Source organism: Melanotaenia boesemani, chromosome 8 (genome assembly GCF_017639745.1).
Source record: "Melanotaenia boesemani isolate fMelBoe1 chromosome 8, fMelBoe1.pri, whole genome shotgun sequence".
Lineage (NCBI taxonomy): Eukaryota > Metazoa > Chordata > Actinopteri > Atheriniformes > Melanotaeniidae > Melanotaenia > Melanotaenia boesemani.
Window position 1 is genome coordinate 2,378,297 of NC_055689.1, and position 24,397 is coordinate 2,402,693.

At 43.0% G+C, this 24,397-nt stretch overlaps 1 protein-coding gene across 1 annotated transcript in view; it reads left to right on the forward strand.

Annotated features, from left to right (window-relative positions):
• The window catches only part of si:ch211-207d6.2 (sickle tail protein), a 78,382-nt gene that overhangs the window by 37,473 nt on the left and 16,512 nt on the right, over positions 1-24,397 (forward strand). The window contains exons 7-15 of the mRNA XM_041992164.1: positions 241-496; positions 5,378-5,689; positions 7,802-7,906; positions 8,037-8,074; positions 8,161-8,312; positions 11,408-11,583; positions 18,749-18,882; positions 18,969-19,116; positions 19,192-19,459. Of these exons, the coding sequence (XP_041848098.1) occupies positions 241-496; positions 5,378-5,689; positions 7,802-7,906; positions 8,037-8,074; positions 8,161-8,312; positions 11,408-11,583; positions 18,749-18,882; positions 18,969-19,116; positions 19,192-19,459 (1,589 nt within the window). The remainder of the gene's footprint in view (positions 1-240; positions 497-5,377; positions 5,690-7,801; positions 7,907-8,036; positions 8,075-8,160; positions 8,313-11,407; positions 11,584-18,748; positions 18,883-18,968; positions 19,117-19,191; positions 19,460-24,397) is intronic.

Consider the following 24,397-nt stretch of genomic DNA (forward strand, 5'->3'; position numbering starts at 1 on the left):
ACATTGAACTGGAGCAGTTGATGTTGTTATTGGTCTGATTAAAAGTCTATTTTTATCTTTGAATAACTGTAAAAGAAGAAATGGCCAAATCTTTGTAAAATGTGAAATTTACCTGTTACCTTTACAGATGATAAAGTTGAGGTTTCTGGATTTCCACCATTTAGAGATGAACTGGGTTTACACATTTCTGTTTTAGACGTTAATTTATGTATCCCTGTTTGTGTTGTGTGTGTGTGTTAGATGAGGATGCTGGCAGCAGTAAGTGTGTGGCGTTGGTGCTGCGTGGAGATGGAGGACCTCATCATCCAGAGACTTACTCCTCCTTGCTGGATGCAGGAGGAGGTCACGTCAGCGCTCCTCCGTCTCTTGCTGCAGAGATGGGGTTGGATTCTGGCATTGCTGGGATTCCAGGGGGGCTGCAGCAGTACCGGGCCTCCATTAAACCCCTGATGGACCACGGAGAGAACATGGACCACCAGACAAGCTCCCTCCACAGGTACATCACAGCGAAGCTTTGCTAAAGAAATCACAAAAAAAACATGAAACACTGAAGTCTGGCCCCTTAAATACATCCAGTTCAGTTTCCTTTCAGTGTTGGTAAATGTACAGTTGAAGTTTTCTCGGGCTTATTAACACATACACTGAAGATGCTCTGGCGGTGTGGCATGTTATAGTCCAGATTTTCCAGCAATCCTGCAGGTAAAACTCTCCTGAAAATCACTGAGTGAATTGATGTGTGAGTATTCTAAAGGATTAATGTCTGTTTGCTGTTAGAGTTATAGCACTACCTCATACTACAGACTTACACAAGCCCAGGGGCGGATCTAGAAATGTATTTATGGGATAGTGAGAGGGGCTCAGGTATTTTTCAGGGGTGGCAATACACCGGAGAGGTGTTTGTTTCACAGTTTGATAACAAAAAGGTCAACAGAAGAATATAATCTCAGAGAGCTGTCTGAACAGCCTGCTGTGGAGATTCTTTTAACCTGGTTCAGTGTGTACCTGGCCCAAAACACCAGCATGGACACACACTGGATCTGGTTCTTTCATATGGTCTGCCAGTGTCCTACTTAGAAATACGTGACTCTGGACTTTCCGATCATATGTCTGTTGTATTTGATGTTGGTTTTAAATGAAGTGCGGTTAAAGCTCACGCTCCTCCTCGGTGCTGTTGGACTGTTATCTCTGCTGCTTTTAATCAGCTTCATGTTCCTCCCCCCATGATATAGAGGAGCTCAACTCCTGGTTTGAGAAGTTGTGCCAAACCACCCTGGATTCTGTGATTCCACTAAAAACCAAGTACTTTAAGACTCAACCAAGAACTGGTTTAATGACAGGACTCGAGCTGCAGGAGGGGGTGTCGCCGAGCGGAAAGAAGGTGGAAGGAGGGAAAACTGCGGGTGTCATCAATAAACTGCTGTTGGCATCAATACCAGACCACTGTAAAAGAGGAAAAAAGGAAACACTATCATCTAATCCAGCCGACATAACCCTCGTGTGTTAAGTCCTCCACAGAATGTGTGTTTGGAAGCGTCTCATGAGATGTGTAATAATTTCCTCCAGTTTTTTATTGAAAACGTTGCTACTTGTGGAGCTTCATTTCATCCCTGACTGATGCTTCAATCTCAGCCTCTTGCTTTGCTGTCTTCTATCAGTTGGAGCCTTCCTCTATCTCTGAGGATGTGGTGCATCGTCTTAAGCTCTCGGTTTCCCCCCTTGATTTTGTTCCTCCTCATTTCTTATATAGTATAGCGCAGTGTGTTCTCACTATTATTAGTTTTATTGTTCATTCAGAATATCAGCAAACGTTCTCCCCGTTCTTTCCTCAGTAGTTTGAATGTTTGCATGTATGTTTTTTAAAGCTGTGGGACAGGGACTGAACAGCACATATACATGTGTACGTGTAAAGTCATCATTTTAGCCGTTTACTCACCAATGAGAATAACATACACGACTCACTAAAAGTATTCAACTTTCAAGTTAAATTTACACAAAATGTAAAAATTCTTCTACATTCAAGTTAAATTGTGTAATTCCTTCATCTCAAACTATTTATTGAAACAAAATCTACCAGCAGTGCTGGTAAACCACATTATAAATAACTAGTCAGATTTTAGGTCTGGTCTTGGTCTGATGATGTTAAAATGTGAACATTATGATAAAAAATACGGTTTATATACAAGCTGTCACTGAACCAGAACATTTAATGGTCCATTCATGGTTCAGAAGCCTTTTTTTTCCAGTTATTTATCTTGTTAGTAACCAGCATGTTCTGCAATAAATACCTCAACACTGATCAGTGGTACAAGTTCATTCAGAAGTTTAGAGAAAGTCTAAAATAGGTTATAGTAGGTTTATATAGTAGGTTATAGTAGGTTTATATAGTAGGTTATAGGTTCATTCTGACATCAGACAAAAAGCATAATATCTCTAACTTCATGTGAGTGGTGCAGTTCTCCAACCATGGATCAGATTTGCACCAGCTGCTGCAGAAGCTTCTCCTGGTTCTCCTTGGACGGTGTTCGGGAAACTTCGTGTTTTAGTTGTGCTGACCCCGAACTTGGGTATGCTAGACGATGGAGAGGACAGATATAAGCTGAAAAATAATACAATATAACAACTAGTAAAAGCACAGTCAGGATCTGTTATGGCCGTTAACACAAACAGCATAACAGAATTTAGCCTAGGAGGGAATTTTTTGGGAGTTTATTAAATTTTGGAAAATTAACCTGAGGAATAGGTCTAAAATGCACACAAATACTAAAACTCTCTTCCCATCTGCCCTCACTAAAAGATGTCCAAATAACTCATATTAAAGCAAACATAATAATTAGGATGAATAGAAATATTTATTTGAAGAGGGCAAAGTAGATTTCCTTAAAATACACTGTACAGCTAAATTATTCAGATGTATCTTAGTATGTAGGTCCTAAACTACACGGACCAGCTGGACTGGGGATGTTTGGAGATGGATTAGATCTTCTCTTTCACAGTCTGAGCCCTGCATGTTTGTTTGCGTCTCACCTTCTCCTCCTCACCTCTCAGATCCCTCTTCCATCTCTTCACCACTGTGGTCCACCACCACGTGATGGCCCTCATCATTTGCTCTTTCATCATCGAACTGTCACATTTCTGTTGCTCTTCTTTCTCTCCATCTCCTCCATCAACCTTACTCAGTTGTTTTAGTCTCCAATTCTCTCACATTACTCTGGTGAGAATAAAAAAACTAGCGATGGTACCTTTCCTCTATATTTATGCAAGATTTGAAGCAACTTTACAGTTTTTTCATTGACAATCTTTTAATCATATGAGCTTTTCTAAATTAGACAAAGCTGACGTCAGCCCTGCCGTAACACTGGGCTACATGTACAGGTAACATCACAACTATTAGCAGCTATTAGAACCGAGCTGTCATTATTATGCCATGTTTTAATATGATGTGGTTATTTTGTGTTACCTCTTTCCTTCTGTGTTGCTGCCTTCTGTCCTTGCAGCTCCCTCCTCGCTTCCCTCCTCACAGTTTCAAAACAAAGATTTTTAGTGCCAGTGTTGCATTACCTGGTGTTGCATTCAATGCAGTTGGACATCAGAGATTCACGCTTGTAAATGTCATATTTGTCATAATTATTATTTATTAAACTGGCACTGCCAGCTGGCAGCAGGGGTGGCAAGGCATATGCTACCCTGGAAGATCTGCCCCTGCACCAGCCTGAGCCCTGAAAAAGAATCCCTTTGCTGAGGAGAACACCTTGCCTTGTTCCAGTACCTAAAAAAATCCCAACAATCTGAACCAGATGACTACAGACCAGTTGTACTAACATCTCACATCATGAAAGTCCTGCAGAAACTGTTATTGGCTCACCTCAATGAGCAAGTCATCACCTTTCAGGACCCATTACAGTCTGTTTATCATAATGTTCTTGGGGTTGACGACGCCATCATCTACCTGCTTCAGAGAGCCTGTATCTGCAGAAATACTCTGATTACTCTGCAGCTGAGAGGAGTGTTGAGGCAAAAAAGTTACTCTGTCAAGGATTGAGGAGTCTGGTTCTGAAGTGAAAAGTGATTACAAGTTTATTGAACACAGAATTAGAATACAAAGAATAGAAAGAATAGAATCGCAATTCCAGAGAGACAGCTCAGAGGTCTGAACAGAATCTGATAAGAAACACACAGGCAGCATCTTTTAAGCCGAATGATCACGTCACAGCACATCATATATCTTGTAAGATAAAAACAAAGAGACTGTCTGTTCCAACCCCAGTGACATTAAGGCAGGATGCCCTGCTGGGTCATCCTGAGGCGTCTGGCTGGTATCAGATAAGTCACACAGGTCAGAGCGAACTGTTCTAAAGAATGCATCCACTTTTACAATAGCAACAGGCTACTCAGTATTAAACACAATTACCAAGAACTTAAACAATCTGTTTACCCTGAGAGTGATCAGTAGACACAATATAGTAAAGGGAATAATATGAAATTTCCACAACAGGAGTATCAGTGATGGCAGAGAAGGCGAGTACAGAGAACTGTCAGTCAGTTTGTGAGATGGAGCAGAAACAATCTCCTTATCTTCAACACAAACAAGAGATGATTGTTGACTTCAGGAGGAAACCGAGTAAAAAAAACACTGTTTACATCCTGGGAGAAGAGGTGGAGGTGGTGGAGGAATACCAGTACCTCAGAGCTCAGCTGGACAACAGACTGGACTGGAAACAAAACACACAAGCATCTAGAAGAAAGAACAGAGCAGACTACTGCTGGAGGAAGCTGAGATCCTTCAATGTCTGAACCAACATGGTTTATCTTCTGTGGTGGAGAGTTCAGTCTAAATTAAACCCCACCAGAACTAGAACAAAAAAGATCCAGAAGTTCAGGTTCTGTTCTGGGGACTGATCTGGATCCTGGAGCTGATTGTCCATGAAAGACAAGAAGACAAGCTGTTAGACATGATGGACTGAGCGACAGGTTTTATCAACTTCTGTGTGGACAGCATCGTCACAACAAGAACGATGAGGTGCTTCCCCAATGACAAACCCTGGATCACCAGTGACCCGAAAAAGCTGCCAAACATCAACAAAGTATTCAGGGATGGAGACAGAGAGTAATTAAAAAGTGTTCAGAAACTGCTGTGGGGACACGATAAGAGAGAACCTGGAGGTACACAGTAAACAGCTTCCTCAACTGTGAGTCTAATTCCAAAATTCCAGCTATAAGACAAAAAGATGAGCAGGTGATTCCCAGCAATGAGCTATCCAGCAAGCATGGCAAAATAGTGATGCTGAGTAACAATGATTTCTCATCTCCAGGTGTGTGGCCATGACAACCGTGTTTAAGAACCTTTGTGAGAATTTGTTTAACATTTGTCTTTTTCCAGGCAGAGGAACAGAAAATATGGAGACAGTCATCCTCCTTTACTGGGAACCAAAACTCCACCCACGTCCCCACACAGAGGAAGCGAGGTCAGGATGATCGGCAGACAGGTTGTTGGGAGTGTGGGCCTGGTTTCTCCAGAGAGGATGTCACCCATCCATCGTTCCATCCAATGGGATGGTAACGGGGCTACAGGGGAGATGGGAAGCCGAAGCAGAGGCTCCTCATCATCTGCATCATCGGTGTTTGTGGACAGTCCTTTGAGACAGCAGGGGGTGCTGTATCTGAGCCCTGCTGCCCCGAGTGACGCCCACAGGTGAGCGCCCAGAAAGAGTCATCACTTTTTAAACAGAAACTCCATCATGACCCGTTTGTTTACTTCAGGTTATCTCAGTCTGAGCCTGTGTTATGTTTTCTTAATTGCAGTTGAACCAGAATTAAATTAAGCTGTCTGAAGGACGTAGCTACACAAAGATAAAACACATTTCCTGTTCAGATTTCATAGCAGAGCTGCTTGAAAGAAAATATTTTCCTATTTTAACTTCATGTGACATTGATGCATTTCAGTTCCTGTGTCACCTTTTTTTATGGGTGTCATTGCTAAAGGCATTAAGACTCTCACTCTTCCATTTTCATCATGAATTTCTGCACAGATATTGTAAGGCTTTTAAGAAAACCGAAGCAAATTATACATAAAACATTCATCTAAAATGGGAGAAGTGTGCTTTGACTTTTGGTAGTGGTTCATCACAGTTTGTTTACAAAAACTGCAAAAAAATTGAAAATTCTCACATAGAAATAAATAGTTTTGCTGAGAGAGATAGAGACAAACGCACAATGCAGGAGTCAGAGCAGCAGGACGTCAGGGAAGAGAAAGTTAGTTGGGAGAAACTGCTTGTTGTCAGCAACCAGTTTGTTACCAGTTTTTTAAAGCCACACACCACACAACTTTTCTAGTTCCAGCAGTCCCGTGTTTGCTTGAAGGGAGTGAGGGGAGCGAAGACTGAAGTTAGCTGCACACACACACACACACACACACACACACACACACACACACACATAAATGATATATTTTATCATGCATTAGTGCATTTTTTTTCCTCCAAAGTTCTTGCTCACTGGCTCTGAACACAGAGAAACCACATGCAGAGACTGCAGTCCAGGCCTCTTCCTCCATGTCTAGTCCTGCTGCAGCAGTGCGTCTGATGTAATCAAGAGAGAGCGGGAAATTTTTTCTCCTTTTCTTCTTTCTTAATTGCCAGACAGAAAACATCTCTTCATTTTAATAAACCTGCTCTCTCTGGATTGTTTACATTAGACTGCAGTCCTCTGCATGTGGTTTCTCTGTGTTACTCCAGAAGGGTATAACCACAAAAGGGGCACCCAAGAGACATAACCAGATCCATACCTGAAGCTCTGGAAATTGACAAACAAAGACTCCAAGTATTGGCTGCATGACTGAGGAGATACACAAGAGAAATAGAGGCCAGGAAAATAAACCTTCTCTTCCACTAACCCAGTTAAAGTGTATTTCATTTACCATCACAGTGGCAGACATCCAGCATAGACTCTCAGGTATGAAAAACTGGTCAGCACCTGTCCTGAACATGATCCATGTTTCCTGGTTAAAGACGCTAACTTCACTCCATGAGTGTCTAGCGGCACAAATGAACCAACTGCTGAGGGTTGGGAACCCACCCCCACCCATAATGTCAGACCAAGGGACGGACAGTTCTGGTACTGAAAGATCCCCCAAAAGGAACAGTCCCATCCAACTATCGATAACCTGTCAGTCTACAACATGGAAGCTCCTGTGGCAGACCACCCTTGAGGGCAACTTCAAGCCAGTTGCACAAGTGTCCATCAAATGTGGCATATACCAAGGAGATGCTCTGCCCCCCCTGCTGTTCTGCATAGGCCTGAACCCCCTCAGCCCCTCAGGGAAATCAGAATGTCATTTGCACTGGAGAAATGTGGCCAGATGGTAACAAAGAGAGAGAAGATAGTCCATACAGAGGGAATTGAACTCCCAGAGGGCAGAATAGCAGATGTTGAGGAGAGCTGCAAGTACCTTGGCAAACCACACACAAATGGAGACCATGAAGAAGCCACAAGCAAAGCTACCTGAGATGTCAGGTCAATGGCAAGAACAAAATCTGGGCAATTAACAACTACACCCTGACAGTGATCAGATACCCTGCTGGGATAATAAGCTGGCCAAAGAAGGAAGTTCAGACCACAGATGTTAAAACACTGAAGCTGTTCACCATGCATGGAGGGTTCCACCCCAAATCCAGTGTCCAGAGGCTATACATTAAGCACAAAGAGGGAGGCCAAGGACTATTGAACATCAGGGCTACTATCCAAGATGAAACATCTAAGCTTGTTTCATGCAGTTTAGGATGATGAAGGTCTTCCTGTTTTTCAGTGAGAGAATGAAAGCCATGGAGGAGCAGATAGCCAGTCTTGCAGGACTGGTCCACCACGCTCTGTCTATGGGATCAGACGTTCCAGGACTTAAGGACACCGTCAGGTCTGTAACATCTGAAAACAGCTGCACATGTAGAAATACACACTTCTGTAAATGTGTTAACCCTATTTAACACTTGTTGGAAATCAAATTAAAGAGGATATCATCAGATGTTTATCTGTGTGCTTTCCAGTGAGAAAACTGAACACAAAGTCAGTGACAGCAGGCTGGGTAAGATTTCCTTTTTATTTACATGTGAAACATTCTTGTGATGTGGTGAGGTGCAGATACCTTAAATCATCCTTCTGGACTTCCAGCAGTTCCATCGGAGACTGAGGACCAGGCCAGTCCCGACCTTCTGGCCCTTCAGGCCCTGCCCCCTGGAAGCTGGTTGCAGCAGAGTTTGATGTTGGCAAAGAGAAATGTGTGTGAACTCCGACTGCAGCTCAGTGAGCTCAGATGTTTACAGGTACCGACCCAGAATCTGTGGTCCAGTCATGAATACGCTCACTAACTCAGCTCAATTAAATTCAACTTTATGTAAATAGCACCAGTTCACAACAAAGACATTATAGACATTGTAGTCCAATCATAATCCAATTAAGACAAATCCATTATATGAACCACATTAGTCCAATTAACCCTCAGAACTCCTCTAGATCTCTGGCACCCCCAAGCACGACTATGACTATTACTACGGTAGTGTGTAACTCTGTAAGGTAAATTGTAATAGATAGCTTACCCTTTAGGCCAGGGATCACCAACTCCAGACCTCTTGAGCCAGCGTCCTGCAGGTTTTGAGTATGTCCATGCTGCAGCACACCTGACTCAAATAATGGGTCATTAAGTGGCTGGTGCAGACCTTGACAACAAGCTGTTGCAGAACTATTTAATTTGAACCTGATGTGTTGCATGTGGTCACCTTCACTTTCATGTGGACACTGTGTGCAGGAAGACTCACCAGCGCATGTATTTTTATCAGAAGCTTCATAGTTTTAATGTTGACAGGACTTTTATGCAAATGTTTTATTCTTGTTTTATTGAATCACTTTTAACTTTCTCTTTTATTTGCTGGTACAGCTCCTTTTCTCTCAAGAACAAGAATAGATTACAGGACATTGTTAGACTATGTGGGGAAATTGCAGGGATCTCCCTGAATGACCTTTCAGCCCTTCATCAAGCCAGAGTGTTAAACAAGGCTCGTTTAATGCTTGCAGACCAAAGCCACCCGTTGGCTCATGAATTTTTGTTGCTTCCATCAGGGCGCAGGTACATCCTACCAAGATGTAGGACTAACATACACATTTTTTTTTTATTATTTCTGTTCTTATTATTATTATTACTCTTACTCTTATTATTATTACTACTACTATTATTATTATTACTATTATTGTGATTATTATTATTGTTACTATTATCAACTAGTTGTGTAATGACCTACTGGCCAGGATGATCTTAGCTATATATGTTGTAAGTAGTATGGATTACATGGTTTTCTGTATAATGTTTTAAGTCCCCACCCGCACTCCCCACACCCTTTCTGTCCCTCTCTCTCCCCTCCCTCTTCTCTCTACTTTCTTTTCTATCTCTCTCTCTCTCTGTCCCCTCCGGTCGAGTCCAGCATTAAGAGTCTGATTTAATAAAGTTTTTCATGTCATCAAGAGGGACTTTATACATGTAGTATAAATCCCTGCTTGATAGAGTAAAATTGCCCAGCACCAGACAGCAGCCAGACAATCATTCTGTTTGCAACGATGCTGGACAAGACAGGTTAAAAAAAAAAAAAAAAAAAAAAAAAAAAAGGACTAACATACACAAGTACTCTTTTGTCCCTGTAGCCATTGCCCTGTTTTTTATTTATTTATTTATTTATTTAATTTTATGAATATGTTTTTATTTATTATTTTTATTATAGTCCTTTTTAAATATGTTGTGTTATTTGTGTGTTTGTGATTGATTGTTTTTACTGCTGGCTGTACAACAAATTGCCCTCACGGGATAATAAAGATTCCTTGAACCTTGAACCTTGCAGCAGGGGCACAGTGAAAACCTGCAGGCCACTGGCTCAAGAGGTCCGGAGTTGGTGATCCCTGTCTTAGGAGATCTACAGAAGTTTTCCAGGCATTTCTATCCCATCCAGGAGGTTTACAATCCAGCCACTAAATGTAGTTTTATTCAGAGACTCTATCTGGTAAATCCACAATGATCCATGATAACAGCATTATTTATCACATTTCATCATAAAAACATCACCATCACTACTATGTTGCTAAGAGACCTCTATTTAGACCTGGACATGATGATGAAGCCACTTCCTGTCAGACTTTCCACCAATCAGAGAGCTTAGATTGACGGTAACGTCCAATCAGGAGCAGCCAAAGATCAACCAGTGAGCAGAAAGTTCTATGTGTGTGTGAAAAGAAGAAAAATAATGCTCCTCTATGGCTGGAATAAAGCCAAGAAGACGTTTCTGATGCACGGTGGCGCCACAAAGCAGCTGAGCTGGAGTTGGTTTAGTGAGGATAGCAGGTAAATAGTAGCAGGAATAACTGGAAATGAGGAAAAAGTGGAAACATGGAAATAGTTTCTGTTGTGTGTTTGTTTCAATAACAATATTTTTTCTCCTGAAAGCCAAGACTTGAGAGAACGATGAGATGAGAAAAGGTTTGGTCACTGTTGATCTGTGTGTTATTTCTACAAAGTTCTGTTAGTAATAAATTCTGCTTTCTTCTTCTGGTCGACCTTTATGCTGCTACATCTATTCATACATTCATTTTACATCATTTTACCTCCCAATCTGACAGCTGAGAAACATCATGTCTGATGCTGACTGGGATTAAAAGCTACAGCTTCTGCATGTAGTTTTACATCATCGCTTGGAGTTTAAGGGTTAATAATAACTGTTCATATAAACCAGTTCATAAATTAATAACCTTAATTAAGGGCAACCAACGGATTGTATCAAATCCTCTCTTTGATTAAATCCTCCTTGCTGAGCTGCACAAGGAGACAGTGGAGAGGAAAACCTCCATTAGAACCAGGAAGGACGTCCATCTTCCTGGACCGGTTGGGGGTGGAGAGGACAGGAAAGAGGATCAACCAGCAGCAGAACTCTAATCCAGGAATTCCTGCTGAGAAAGAAGAGAAACACAAATGAATAATCTCTGTTTTGGTCTTTTCAAGCAAAATAATTACAAAGTGAAACAAAAACCATGAAACAGTTTTTTGTTGTTTCTGTAAATCATCTGTTCATTCCTGAGGAATTTATCTGAAATGCAGTAGAGATGGAAGAATATGAACATGTTGTACATCAGCTGAAGTCTCAGACATCACTCTATATCTGGTCGCTGAATGAATTTCAGTTTAACAGGACTGTTGGTCTTTTCCACACCAGCATCAGAAGCTCTGACAGAACTCACAGATCAGCGCAGCATTATGTTAGCCTCGTAGCGTAACTGCCTCAGTCACATTTTAAGCTTTATTGGTGTGCAGTAAATCAGCAGTGCTGGCAGAGTACGACTCGGGAAACTTTGCCAACGATTTGTCCATTTTCACGTGTTCCAGCTGTCAAACCTGGAGAGCGTGAGTTCGATGCTGAGGATGGCGGGCCAGGAGCTGATGCTGCTGATGTGTGATCGACTGACTCAATGTGAGGAGGAGGCGCAAAGACGGAGGACTGAGATGGAGGAGGACAGGATCCGCTACCTCACCGCTGAGGATGAGGTCCTCACACAGATCAGGTCAGAGAAAATCAGTTTTACACCCAAACACTGAAGATGAAGCTCATAGAGAAGAAAGTCAGACCATGGATGTTTCAGGGTTCCTGAGCTTTGCCTTCGCTCTTTATTCACTGAGCTGCATGATGTTTGAGTGTTTTCATTGTTGTTGAAGCTGAGGTCCAGACGGGACTTTGCATTAATGATTTTTGAAGTGAGAATTCAGCCTCTTCAACATTTGTACAAACTCAGTGAAGCAGCAGCAGCTGAAATGAAATCATTGAAAACAGCACAGTGATGTCTGCAGGCATACAGGGGCCGTAGGACACATATTGTTAAAAATAGAGTCGGGGGATGAGGGTGATTTAATCTGCTACGACGTGGTTTTCCAGAGATGTCAGAGCTCATTCTCATGCTAACAGGCTACACATTTAGTCCACACCACAGATGACTCTGCTAACAGTGCTGGCCTTTATTAAGCTTCATGAGGAGGAGTTTCTACATGAGAATGATACAATTATTTCACCACACACCCGATCAAATCACACACATGAATAACGCTGGCTTCATTCCTGCACTTTTCTGTAGAAAATTATGGGAAATACTTCTCAGGTCAAGTGTCAGTTAAACGTTTAATAAGCTAAAAGATTTGATGAAACATTCATAAAACCTGTTCACGCTTTCTTTTAAGCGGGTTAAAAGAATTTTTTATATTTAGAAATTAACAATGAAAAATTCTGGCCCCATTTCTAATTGTTGATAAAGATTCAGTTGATTCTGTCACCATGCCTTTCTAACAAGCTCGCTAAAACCAAAAATCCCAAAAAGTTAGGACTCTGTGTAGAATGGAGGTATAAGCAGAATGCAGTGATTTGCAGATCTCATCAAGTCATATTTTGTTCCCAGCAGAAGATAAACAACATGTCAGGTGATGAAATTGAGACATTTTATCATGTGATGGAAACTCTGAGCTGATAGTGAATCTGATGCAGCAACACGTCTGGAAATAGTTGGAACAGGAGCAACAAAAGGCTGGAAAAGTACCTGGTACAAACCAGAAACACCTGGAGGAGCATTTAACAACTAATCAGGTTACCTGGCAACAGGTCAGTAATATGACTGGGTATAAAAGGAGCATTTCAGAGAGGCAGAGTCTCTCACATGGAAAGATGGACAGAGCTTCACCAATCTGAGACAAACTGGATCTAAAACTGTGGAACAGTTTCAGAAAAATGTTCCTCAGACTTTGAAGATCCACCATCTACAGTGTAGAATATCATCAGAAGATTCAGAGAATCAGGAGGAATCTCTGTGTGCATTAGACAAACCTGGATATGGTGATGTTCTGCATTAAAAGCAGACGTTATTCTCTACTGGAAACCACTGCATGGACTCAGGAAGACTTCTGCAGACTAAAGAGGAGAGGGAGCATCCAGCTTGTTTTATATATATATATATATATATATACACACACACACATGGTGCAACCACAGCATGCTGCCCGATCAGGAAACCCATCGTTCAGAGAGTCTTGCAACTTCTGATCACTTCACTTGGAAAAATGTGCCCTGAGGGGTATTGCACGAAAACAAGATAAAGGATTAAGCCGGGATATGTTGGTTATCCTGGCTGAATTTAGCCCTAAGTCGGTTGCATGAAAGCAGCTCAAACTAATCCCGGCCAAGTTACTGTGGTGATTTATCCGCTGCAGCTAGCCTGCTCCAGACCAGGCTAACTGCTCAGGCTAAGATTAATCCTAGCGACTACCTGCATGTCCAACGTCAATTCTATGAGGAATTAATGTGTTTTACAGCATGTCCATGGTCTTCCTAAGTATGGCGCGTCATTTTAATCATCCAGTATTAAAATATTACATATACAGTCACTGTACATTTAATCCAAATCTGTTCGTAATCGCAACAGTCTTTTTATATGGATTCTAGTTGCAGTATTATTACTCAGGCCAAGTGTTATATTGCTATGCTAATGAAGACTGCTCGTCAAATTGCTGTCAGAGGTTTTATAAATATGTGTTTTATTGCATTAATTGAGATTACAAAACACAGTGGATGAGGTTACAAAGGTGTATTCAAAGAAATCCGTGACGAGGGCAATGTAGAATATTCAGGTCCAACTCCCCTTCACCTGGTCCCTCTTCATAATGGCTTTCCCTTTTTCAGAGGATGTGCTGGATGAGGAAGCCCGCATCCTCAGAAGAGCATTCAGACGTGAACGAGTCTTCAGGGACAGCTCACATCCCCTGACCTTTGGAGATGACTATGTCATTGAGAGATACAGATTTTCGGTTACTGGATTTCCAGCAGTTTTCTGAGTGTCCGGCGTTTAATCTCAAGATCCAGCTCCATTCCTTGCAGCTTGCTCTTTTTGAGTCAGCTTTTAACATCTGCCAGCTCTCTCTCTCTCTCCAGGTGCCCTGAATAAAGCGTTCTGACAGTTTGTGAAGTCTGTAAAGGAAATGTCAGTTAGCACAGCAGGATTTGTGCATAACGTAGATTTACTTTAGCCAATACTCACAATGTTACCAGGCCGCTTAGGAGACTGTGCAGCATCCGGGTCCTGTTACACATTTTCTATTAGCACCACATCACTGACTTCATATCCTTCATGGAATAAATAAGCAGGCCAATCCCATAAAACTGACATGCCTCAAGCCTTCTGGACTCCACCGACACAGTCTCCTCATCTGCAGACGTGCATTCTGCAGCTGCAGATGTGCCTTCCTCCTGCCGTATACATGCAGCGAGAGGACTCGGATTAAGATTTCACAGAACATACCAAGCCTGTGATTTCGAGACACTGTACTAACCGGATCATCTTCTGGTGGCTCCAAAAGTGTAATTGTGTTCCCAGACACTGCAAGGTTATCCAAAGTCAGACACTATATTATATTTGATTGTGTTCCATGTGCAGTAGAATTGCAGTACGTGATGTACCTTGTATGAAGCGGACAGTTTCTGTGGCTGGGACAGAGTCAGTTATTGTCCCTCCCTGGATCCCCTCCATCACTGGCCTCCCTTTATTTAAATGGAGGCCAGTTCCTCTGCTGGAGTCACATCCTGGCTTGGTGGGCCGCCCCCTGTGCCAGTTCTATAGGCCTTTTTTTAACTGCTACAATCATACAGACATTGAACATGTCAGCAGACACCTCATCTATTCACCTCATTTGTTCACGGTTATCTACTTTGGAGTCACTTACCAGCCTGCAAAATGTTCTTATATTTAATTTTTTCTTGCTGCCAGGTCCTTTTATGGCCAGACAGGTTTGTCCTTTATGAAGGACAGAAAGATAAAATAGATAAAAACGTTACATGAGGAAAATAGATTAAATGACACATTGTGGATAATTGTTTGCACCTAATCATACTCTACATTTCCTGAGTAACATGCACCTGCTTGTCACTCTTAAAGTATACAACAGTTAGTGGATTTGAAAAGTAATCCTTTAATTGTAGCCTAATTATGACAGTTCCAGTGGAGCACTGTTTATTAATTGTACAGTTTTTGACTACTTACGCATTGAGCCGGTCGGCTATTGTCTGCCAGGCTCTCTCGCGTTCTTTACTTATGGCATTGGTATTGCCTTTTTTCCTTATAATATCCTTAACTTCGTCAGAGAACTCCGTCAGGAGCTGTTGTTCAGCGGCCGTGACGTAGGACGCGCGACTTTTATCCATTTCCCCATCGGTGATTCTGTGAGCGATCGCGAGGTCTGCTTCAGTATGTCGTGCACACGCACTTATCCCAACTATCTTCACCTGGCTTAACCTAGCCGCACCTTCTCATCCTGGCTCAGCAAACGTGCAACCAATTAAGCCAGGATAGGCCGTGCAAGCTAGGTCAAGCTGGGCTTGTTTAATTATCCTGGATTTCTTTATTCTGGTTTCGTACAATACCCCTCTGGAGGAAGGTGTGAGATGGTACGTTCAGGCCACAACAGGGCTTCATATTTTAAGTACAATCGTTTAATTGCATTGTTTATGGCTGCTGGGGCCACAGTCAGTGGTTCCACGTCTTCATCGGCTTGATGTGTGATGGCACAGTGTGGATTTTCTGTTCAGCTTGTTCCAACTGAATATTAATTAAAAATCAGTTATTATTATTATTAAACACTATTAAATATTAAATTATCATATAAAAATTAAAGTGATGGGTTTAAATAGATTATGCTGGGATTTTTATGACCCTGTCAGTCAAAACAACAGACAAGGAAAACGTCAAGTGCAGCAGCGTAGAACACCTGGACACAGGTATTTTCCCTCCTCTGTTCCTGAAAGGAAACCATGGTCTCACGGCACCATCTTCAAGAAAATCTCCATCTACATGAAGATGGATACAGACAGGACTGACAGGTGATCTCACCACAGTTTCCTCCCCTTCAGTGTTCAGGTGACCTATAAAAACTCTACCTGGGACATCGTCATACCTGGGAAAGCATCAGTGTAAACCAGACTTACTTTACCTTTGAGAATGCTCACTCTGCATCTAATAAAAGTCACTCTGTTGGAATGAAAGGCGGAAAAAAAAGAAACTCAAGAGGAAGGAGTCAACAAAATTTGAGAATAAACAATCAACTATAGGATGAGAGAGAGGATACTGGTGAAAACACCATCAACCAGTCCAACCAGAAGCCAGCCCTAGTCAAGCAGCGCCATCATCGACCACAGCGCCATCTCCTCGTCCAACTAATGTCATGAGTGGCGGGCGTCGGAAGAGGTGAGGACCCGGGCAGGAGGCAGAATCGATGCATGGAAAAAAGGTTTATTGCCAGGATCCAAAACAGGAAAAACAGAAAACACTAACCAGAGGAAACAGGCAAACATGAATGATGAATGATGAGGATCTGACAAGGAACAACAGAAAACCAGGGGTACTTATACACAGAGGGAATAACAAGACACAGATGAAGTGGATGACTAATCAGACCAGGTGAACTAACGAGGCAGGAACAGAAAACCACAGAACACAAGGGAAAACTAACTAAACATAACCAAACAAAAACATGAACTGAAAACCTATAATCATGACAACTAAATGAATGATTCCTCACTTCCATCCAATCATCCACCATCCATAGGGCGAGTGTCCACCAAAATTTCCAGGAATTTTTATGACCTGGAACATATTAACCAGCTTTAATGAGTTCCTGGTAATCTGTGTATTTCAAGAAAATGTATTCTGTCTGAAACCACTTCAGATCCACTTCCGCTTCTTGAATCCTGTTTCAGTTTCTTTAAATTCTCCAGAACGTGTTTCTGTGTGTCGTATGTCCAGCTTGTTGGATATTCTTCCAGACACTCGTTTCCAGTTGTCAGCTCCCTGTTGGACTGAACATGGTCCTGGGTAAATACGCATCAAAGAGCCTGGATCTCGTCATCCATCTACTTCTAATAGCTCCATTTTTCAATGGAAACATGGGGTTAAGTTTATGAAATTGAAGAAAGTTTGCCGTTGCACACCGGGTTATACATACGGTGAATGCAAGTGCAGAATGCTGCTAGTTTGATCCACCAATCACTTCCTCTGCCCCTCAAGAACTCCCAGGAATCAGAGATATCCCAGCCCCTCCACTACGTGCTTTTTCCATGGAAACTGTTGGCAGAAATGTGCCAAGGTTTTGGAAAATCCTGGATAAATGAAAATGAAGCTCGTGACTCTTCAGCATCACTGGAATCTTTTCTTCTGCTTTTCGTTTCATCCCCTTCAGTTCTCTCTCAAACGTCAACTTCCTGTTTCTCTTTGGTTTTCCTTTCCTTTACTTGGACTTTTTCTGTTTCTTTGTCATATTGCTTTGAGTTTTCTGTCCTGATGTTTGGTCCACCTGGATGTTTCTCTTTTCCAACCTTCCCATTTTTTTTTGTTCTTGGTCCAGATGTTAGGCCCAGCCAACGGGAACAACCAGCATCTTTTTCCACTCTGAGCTGAGTGACTTTCTTGAAGGGGTTTTACCTGCAGACTCTGTGCAGGTGCTTGTTTCGCAAAAGAAAATTATGTTAAAAGTGACATCATTATTTTCTCCTCTAACTGCTGTGGAACAACCTGAGGTCAGAGTTCATCAAGATGAAAAGCTGCGTGAAATGTTTGTCGCATGACAGAAGTTTCTCTGTCTGCCAGCTGAAGTTCCTGAAAACCAGTTCCTGTAACAACAAACACACCGCAGTCTGTCATAAACACACACACTGTCAGACTGGTTCTTGGTTCAACAGGCGTCAACATGCCTCTCAACACGGTCGGCCCTTGGCAGACGCTGCAGAGGCGAACACTAAGGGTGCCGCCATCCGCAGGGGGAGAAATAAATAATAGGTCTATGTATTTTAAATATTGGAAAGGTCTTTTTTTCTGGGTTTTATGCCTTGTTGTGCTGTACCTGTCCCTCATCTCTGTGAGGGTAGGGTTCTGGTTGCCAACCCCTACCCTGATACCCCAAAGAGCTAGACGCGAGGTTTGACTGTTCAGAGTCAGTACGATTAAAATGACATCCATGTCCGCAGACGAGTTGAGGTGTGTCTGCTTAAATCTTTTTTATCATCAGGACGTTTCATCCACATGGAAACAGGTGTTTGGAGAACCTAAATACCTTTGAAACCAGGCCCCAAAGTGAATTTAAATCATCAAAATCTGCTATACAACAATATCTTAAAACAAATATCCTTATAAAAAAATTCTTATTAGGCCACAGCTTGAGCATCCAGTCAGTTCTGGTCCATGTTCTGTGGTTTAGTGAGGTCTAGTGGAGCTACAGTTCATGTCTATCCTGGAAACCAGATTTATCCTGCAACAGTAATGAAACCTGTCTGAAAAACCCAACAGTGCAGATGATTTGTCTCTAATAAAAAACTTGGTTTAATGAAAGGACAGTACTCAGCCAGAATTAATCATTTATAGTGAGAAGCATCTGATAAAAGCAAAAAACCAAGCAGTGCCTTATTTATATTGTATTTACATATTGCTTGTTTTTTCAGTTTTATTTGGTTTATTTTCTTCTTAAAAGAAATAAAATCTTGAATACATGCATACAGTTGTGTTTTTAAATGAAAACTGTGGTGCAAGGTAAAGGTTTGCAGCCATCCCAGTGGTTGGTTGAGCTCTTCTCTCTGCTGCCCTCTGGTGTCGGCAGCAGGAAGTCATGGCTCTGTTGAACTCCACATGTTGGATGTTTTTGTGCTCACAGTGAACTGGAGGATTATGTGGGGCGTCTGCAGAGCTCCACCTGCAGCGGAGGCCAGCTGTCGGTCACTCTGAGGGAGGTGGAGGTGGGAGCGGTCAGCCTGCGCAGCGTTGGAGAGGCTCTGGCCGTCCTCAAAGGTTGGTGATTCAGAGTGACAGCAGACAGGTAGATCCTGCCTGGGTGTTACTGGTGCTTAGAAAAGCTCTGTTTTGGGTCGTTCCAGCGGAGTTTCCTGCGCTGCAGCTGAAGATGCGATCAGTGCTGAGGGTGGAGGTGGAGGCGGTGCGTTTTTTGAAGGAAGAACCTCAAAAGATCGACTCCATGCTGAAGAGGGTCAGAGAGCTGACTGAAACTCTCAGCTGTCTGCGCAGGTGATCGGGAGCCTCACTCAGATCTCCATCCCCTCTGAGCAGGAGAAAAATACTGAGCTGTGTTTCTGTCCACAGGTGTGTGTCCGAGCCCACCCCCCCTGTCAGAGTAGCCCACGTGGAGCCTCTAAAGGTCCTTGAGGTAGATCAGGGATCTCCAAAGTTCCAGAGCCCAGACAGCTCCCCTAAACCCCAACCTCGAGCCTCCATCAGACGTCCAGCTGAAGGGAGCTCAGCAGACCCAACCCCCTCCAGCATGAAGAACACCTCAGCTTCTGTGGCTCAGCCTCCCCACCGACACCCTCTGATGTCTACTCATGGCCAAGACTCACCTGCTGTGTCCAAGGTATGCTGACTGGTTCAAACAGGCTCCACCCAGACAGGAAACAACCACTGCACAGATATCAGACAAGAAGATTTTTCCTCCGTGTTCATGCTGGTGTTTATCTAACATGACGCAGGAGGTTTCAGTCAGAACTACTCTCCCCATGTTCAGAGTTACACCTGTTTCTCTGATTTCTCATGAACTCAGTTTTCCTCCATCACAGAAATCTGCTCCATCCACAGCAGATGTTTGAGAGAAGATGGTGGTCCAGCATAGTTTATTTAGTTCTGCACCTCGTGTCTGTGACATCTTCAGCAGGTAGACATGAGTCTGTAGGATCTATATACATGAGAGAACCAATCCAGTCATATTCAGATTAACTCCGTCCTGCTTCCTCGCTCTGTATCCTGAATCCAGCTGCTGACAGAGGTGTCAGAACCAGCTGACGTGTGGTGAATTTTCCACATTATGGTCTCAATAAAACTGATGAATTGCAGCGTTGTTAAAACTCTCAGTTGTGTCACACTGTATCACAGCTTTTGTGACCAATGAGTGAAATGAAGGAATAAAATATATTTTATTTAACTCTTTAAGTTCAGGGATTAAAATACATTTTTGAGCAAAGGAGCATGTGCACTGGTGCACATGGCAAAAAAAATTACTTGCATAAAAAATGATGTAGGTGCACAACCAAAATTTGTTAAACCTTCAAATTTAATCTTATAAAAAATAAAACACAGAAAAAAGTGTTTTTAGTTCAGATTCTTAAGTCTGGTTGGTGTTTAATTAGTGCTGGGGCAACGATGAAAAATTTGAAATCAGGACGAATGATGTTAAGCACAAAATTCAGTGATCATTCAAAACCTTTTTGTTGAAAACTTTCAAATTAAAAGTACCTTTTTATGAACAAAAGTGCACATAAAATTTAAAAACTTTTTAAATTTTTTTATTAAAAAATAAATTATCTGCAGTTGTGTTTTTACATGAAAACGACAGCTTTGTGTGTGCATGTTTCATTTGTAATCTTGGTGCGATGACGAGGTGAACATCTGCTTTAACTGCAGCTGGAAGGAAAAACGTTGCTAGACATGTTGCAAGTTGCTTTAAAGAAGAGAGAAAGTCGTCACAAGGGTCTGAATACTCACTAAATATGGCGACAGAATCATTAAGTTAGCAACTCTGCAAGTTACTGGCTTTTTCTATACTTGCACAGGTGCACGTGCACTTAGGTGCACTGCTCCAATTTTACAGGCACAAACATTCACACGATATTTTGAGCCCTACAGGGGAATAGTATGTTGTAGTCCAACATCCATCCATCCATCCATCCATCCATCCATCCATCCATCCATCCACTCATTCATTCATCCATCCATCCATCCATCCATCCATCCATCCATCCATCCATTCACTCATTCATTCATCCACTCATCCATTCACTCATCCATCCATCCATCCATCCACTCATCCATTCACTCATTCATTCATCCATCCATCCATCCACTCATCCATTCACTCATCCATCCATCCATCCATCCACTTATCCATTCACTCATCCATCCATCCATCCATCCACTTATCCATTCACTCATCCATCCATCCATCCATCCATCCATTCACTCATTCATTCATCCATCCATCCATCCATCCACTCATCCATCCATCCATCCATCCATCCACTCATCCATCCATCCATCAATCCATCCACTCATCTGTCCATCCACTCATCTGTCCATTCATCCATCCATCCATCCATCCATCCATCCACTCATCCATTCACCCATTCATTCATCCATCCATCCATCCATCCATCCATCCACTCATCCATTCACTCATTCATTCATCCATCCATCCATCCACTCATCCATTCACTCATCCATCCATCCATCCATCCACTCATCCATTCACTCATTCATTCATCCATCCATCCATCCACTCATCCATTCACTCATCCATCCATCCATCCATCCACTTATCCATTCACTCATCCATCCATCCATCCATCCACTTATCCATTCACTCATCCATCCATCCATCCATCCATCCATTCACTCATTCATTCATCCATCCATCCATCCATCCACTCATCCATCCATCCATCCATCCATCCACTCATCCATCCATCCATCAATCCATCCACTCATCTGTCCATCCACTCATCTGTCCATTCATCCATCCATCCATCCATCCATCCATCCACTCATCCATTCACCCATTCATTCATCCATCCATCCATCCATCCATCCATCCACTCATCCATTCACTCATTCATTCATCCATCCATCCATCCACTCATCCATTCACTCATCCATCCATCCATCCATCCACTCATCCATTCACTCATTCATTCATCCATCCACTCATCCATCCATCCATCCATCCATTCACTCATTCATTCATCCATCCATCCATCCATCCACTCATCCATCCATCCATCCATCCATCCATCCATCCACCCATCCACTCATCCATCCATCCATCAATCCATCTACTCATCTGTCCATCCATCAATCCATCCATCCACTCATCCATTCACTCATCAGTCCATCCATCCGTCCATCCATCCATCCACTCATCCATTCACTTATTCATCCATCCATCCATCCACTCATCCACTCATCCACTCATCCATTCACTCATTCGTCCATCCATCCATCCACTCATCCATCCATCCATCCATCCATCCACTCATTCGTCCATCCATCCATCCGTCCACTCATCCATTCACTCATTCGTCCATCCATCCATCCACTCATCCATCCATCCATCCTTCCACTCATCCATCCATCCTTTCACTCATCCATCCATCCATCCATCCATCCATCATCCACTCATCCACTCATCCATCCATCCATTTACCCACCCATCCACCCACCCGTCCGTCCATCCATCCATCCATCCATCCATCCATCCACTCATCCACTCATCCGTCCACTCATCCATTCACTCATTCGTCCATCCATCCATCCATCCATCCATCCATCCATCCATCCATCCATCCATCCATCCATCCATCCACTCATCCGTACATCCATCCATCCATTCATCCATCCATCCATCCATCCATCCATCCATCCATCCATCCACTCATTCATTCATCCATCCATCCATCCATCCATCCATCCATCCACTCATCCATTCACTCATTCATTCATCCATCCATCCATCCACTCATCCATTCACTCATCCATCCATCCATCCATCCACTCATCCATTCACTCATTCATTCATCCATCCATCCATCCACTCATCCATTCACTCATCCATCCATCCATCCATCCACTCATCCATTCACTCATCCATCCATCCATCCATCCATCCATTCACTCATTCATTCATCCACCCATCCATCCATCCATCCATCCATCCACTCATCCATCCATCCATCAGTCCATCCACTCATCTGTCCATCCACTCATCTGTCCATTCATCCATCCATCCATCCATCCATCCACTCATCCATTCACTCATTCATTCATCCATCCATCCATCCATCCATCCATCCATCCATCCACTCATCCATTCACTCATTCATTCATCCATCCATCCATCCACTCATCCATTCACTCATCCATCCATCCATCCATCCACTCATCCATTCATTCATTCATTCATCCATCCACTCATCCATCCATCCATCCATCCATTCACTCATTCATTCATCCATCCATCCATCCATCCATCCACTCATCCATCCATCCATCCATCCATCCATCCACCAATCCACTCATCCATCCATCCATCAATCCATCTACTCATCTGTCCATCCATCCGTCCATCCATCCATCCACTCATCCATTCACTTATTCGTCCATCCATCCATCCACTCATCCACTCATCCATTCACTCATTCGTCCATCCATCCATCCACTCATCCATCCATCCATCCATCCACTCATTCGTCCATCCATCCATCCGTCCACTCATCCATTCACTCATTCGTCCATCCATCCATCCACTCATCCATCCATCCATCCTTCCACTCATCCATCCATCCTTTCACTCATCCATCCATCCATCCATCCATCCATCCATCCATCCACTCATCCACTCATCCATCCATCCATTTACCCACCCATCCACCCACCCGTCCGTCCATCCATCCATCCATCCATCCATCCATCTACTCATCCACTCATCCGTCCACTCATCCGTACATCCATCCATCCATCCATTCATCCATCCATCTATTCATCCATCCATCCTTTCACTCATCCATCCATCCATCCATCCATCCATCCACTCATTCGTCCATCCATCCATCCATCCATCCATCCATCCACTCATCCGTACATCCATCCATCCATCCATCCATCCATTCATCCATCCATCCTTTCACTCATCCATCCATCCATCCATCCATCCACTCATCCACTCATCCATCCATCCATTTACCCACCCATCCACCCACCCGTCCATCCATCCATCCATCCATCCATCCATCCATCCATCCATCCATCCATCCACTCATCCGTCCACTCATCCATTCACTCATTCGTCCATCCATCCATCCATCCATCCATCCATCCATCCATCCATGCACTCATCCGTACATCCATCCATCCATTCATCCATCCATCCACTCATCCATCCATCCATCAATCCATCTACTCATCTGTCCATCCACTCATCTGTCCATCCATCCATCCATCCATTCATCCATCCATCCATCCATTCACTCATCCATTCATCCATCCATCCATCCATCCATCCATCCATCCATCCACTCATCCATTCACTCATCAGTCCATCCATCCGTCCATCCATCCATCCACTCATCCATTCACTTATTCATCCATCCATCCATCCACTCATCCACTCATCCATTCACTCATTCGTCCATCCATTCATCCATCCATCCATCCATCCACTCATCCGTGCATCCATCCATCCATCCATCCATCCATCCAGAACCTGGACATCTTAGGGTTCTGTAGGGATCCAGTGCTGTTCAGAGTC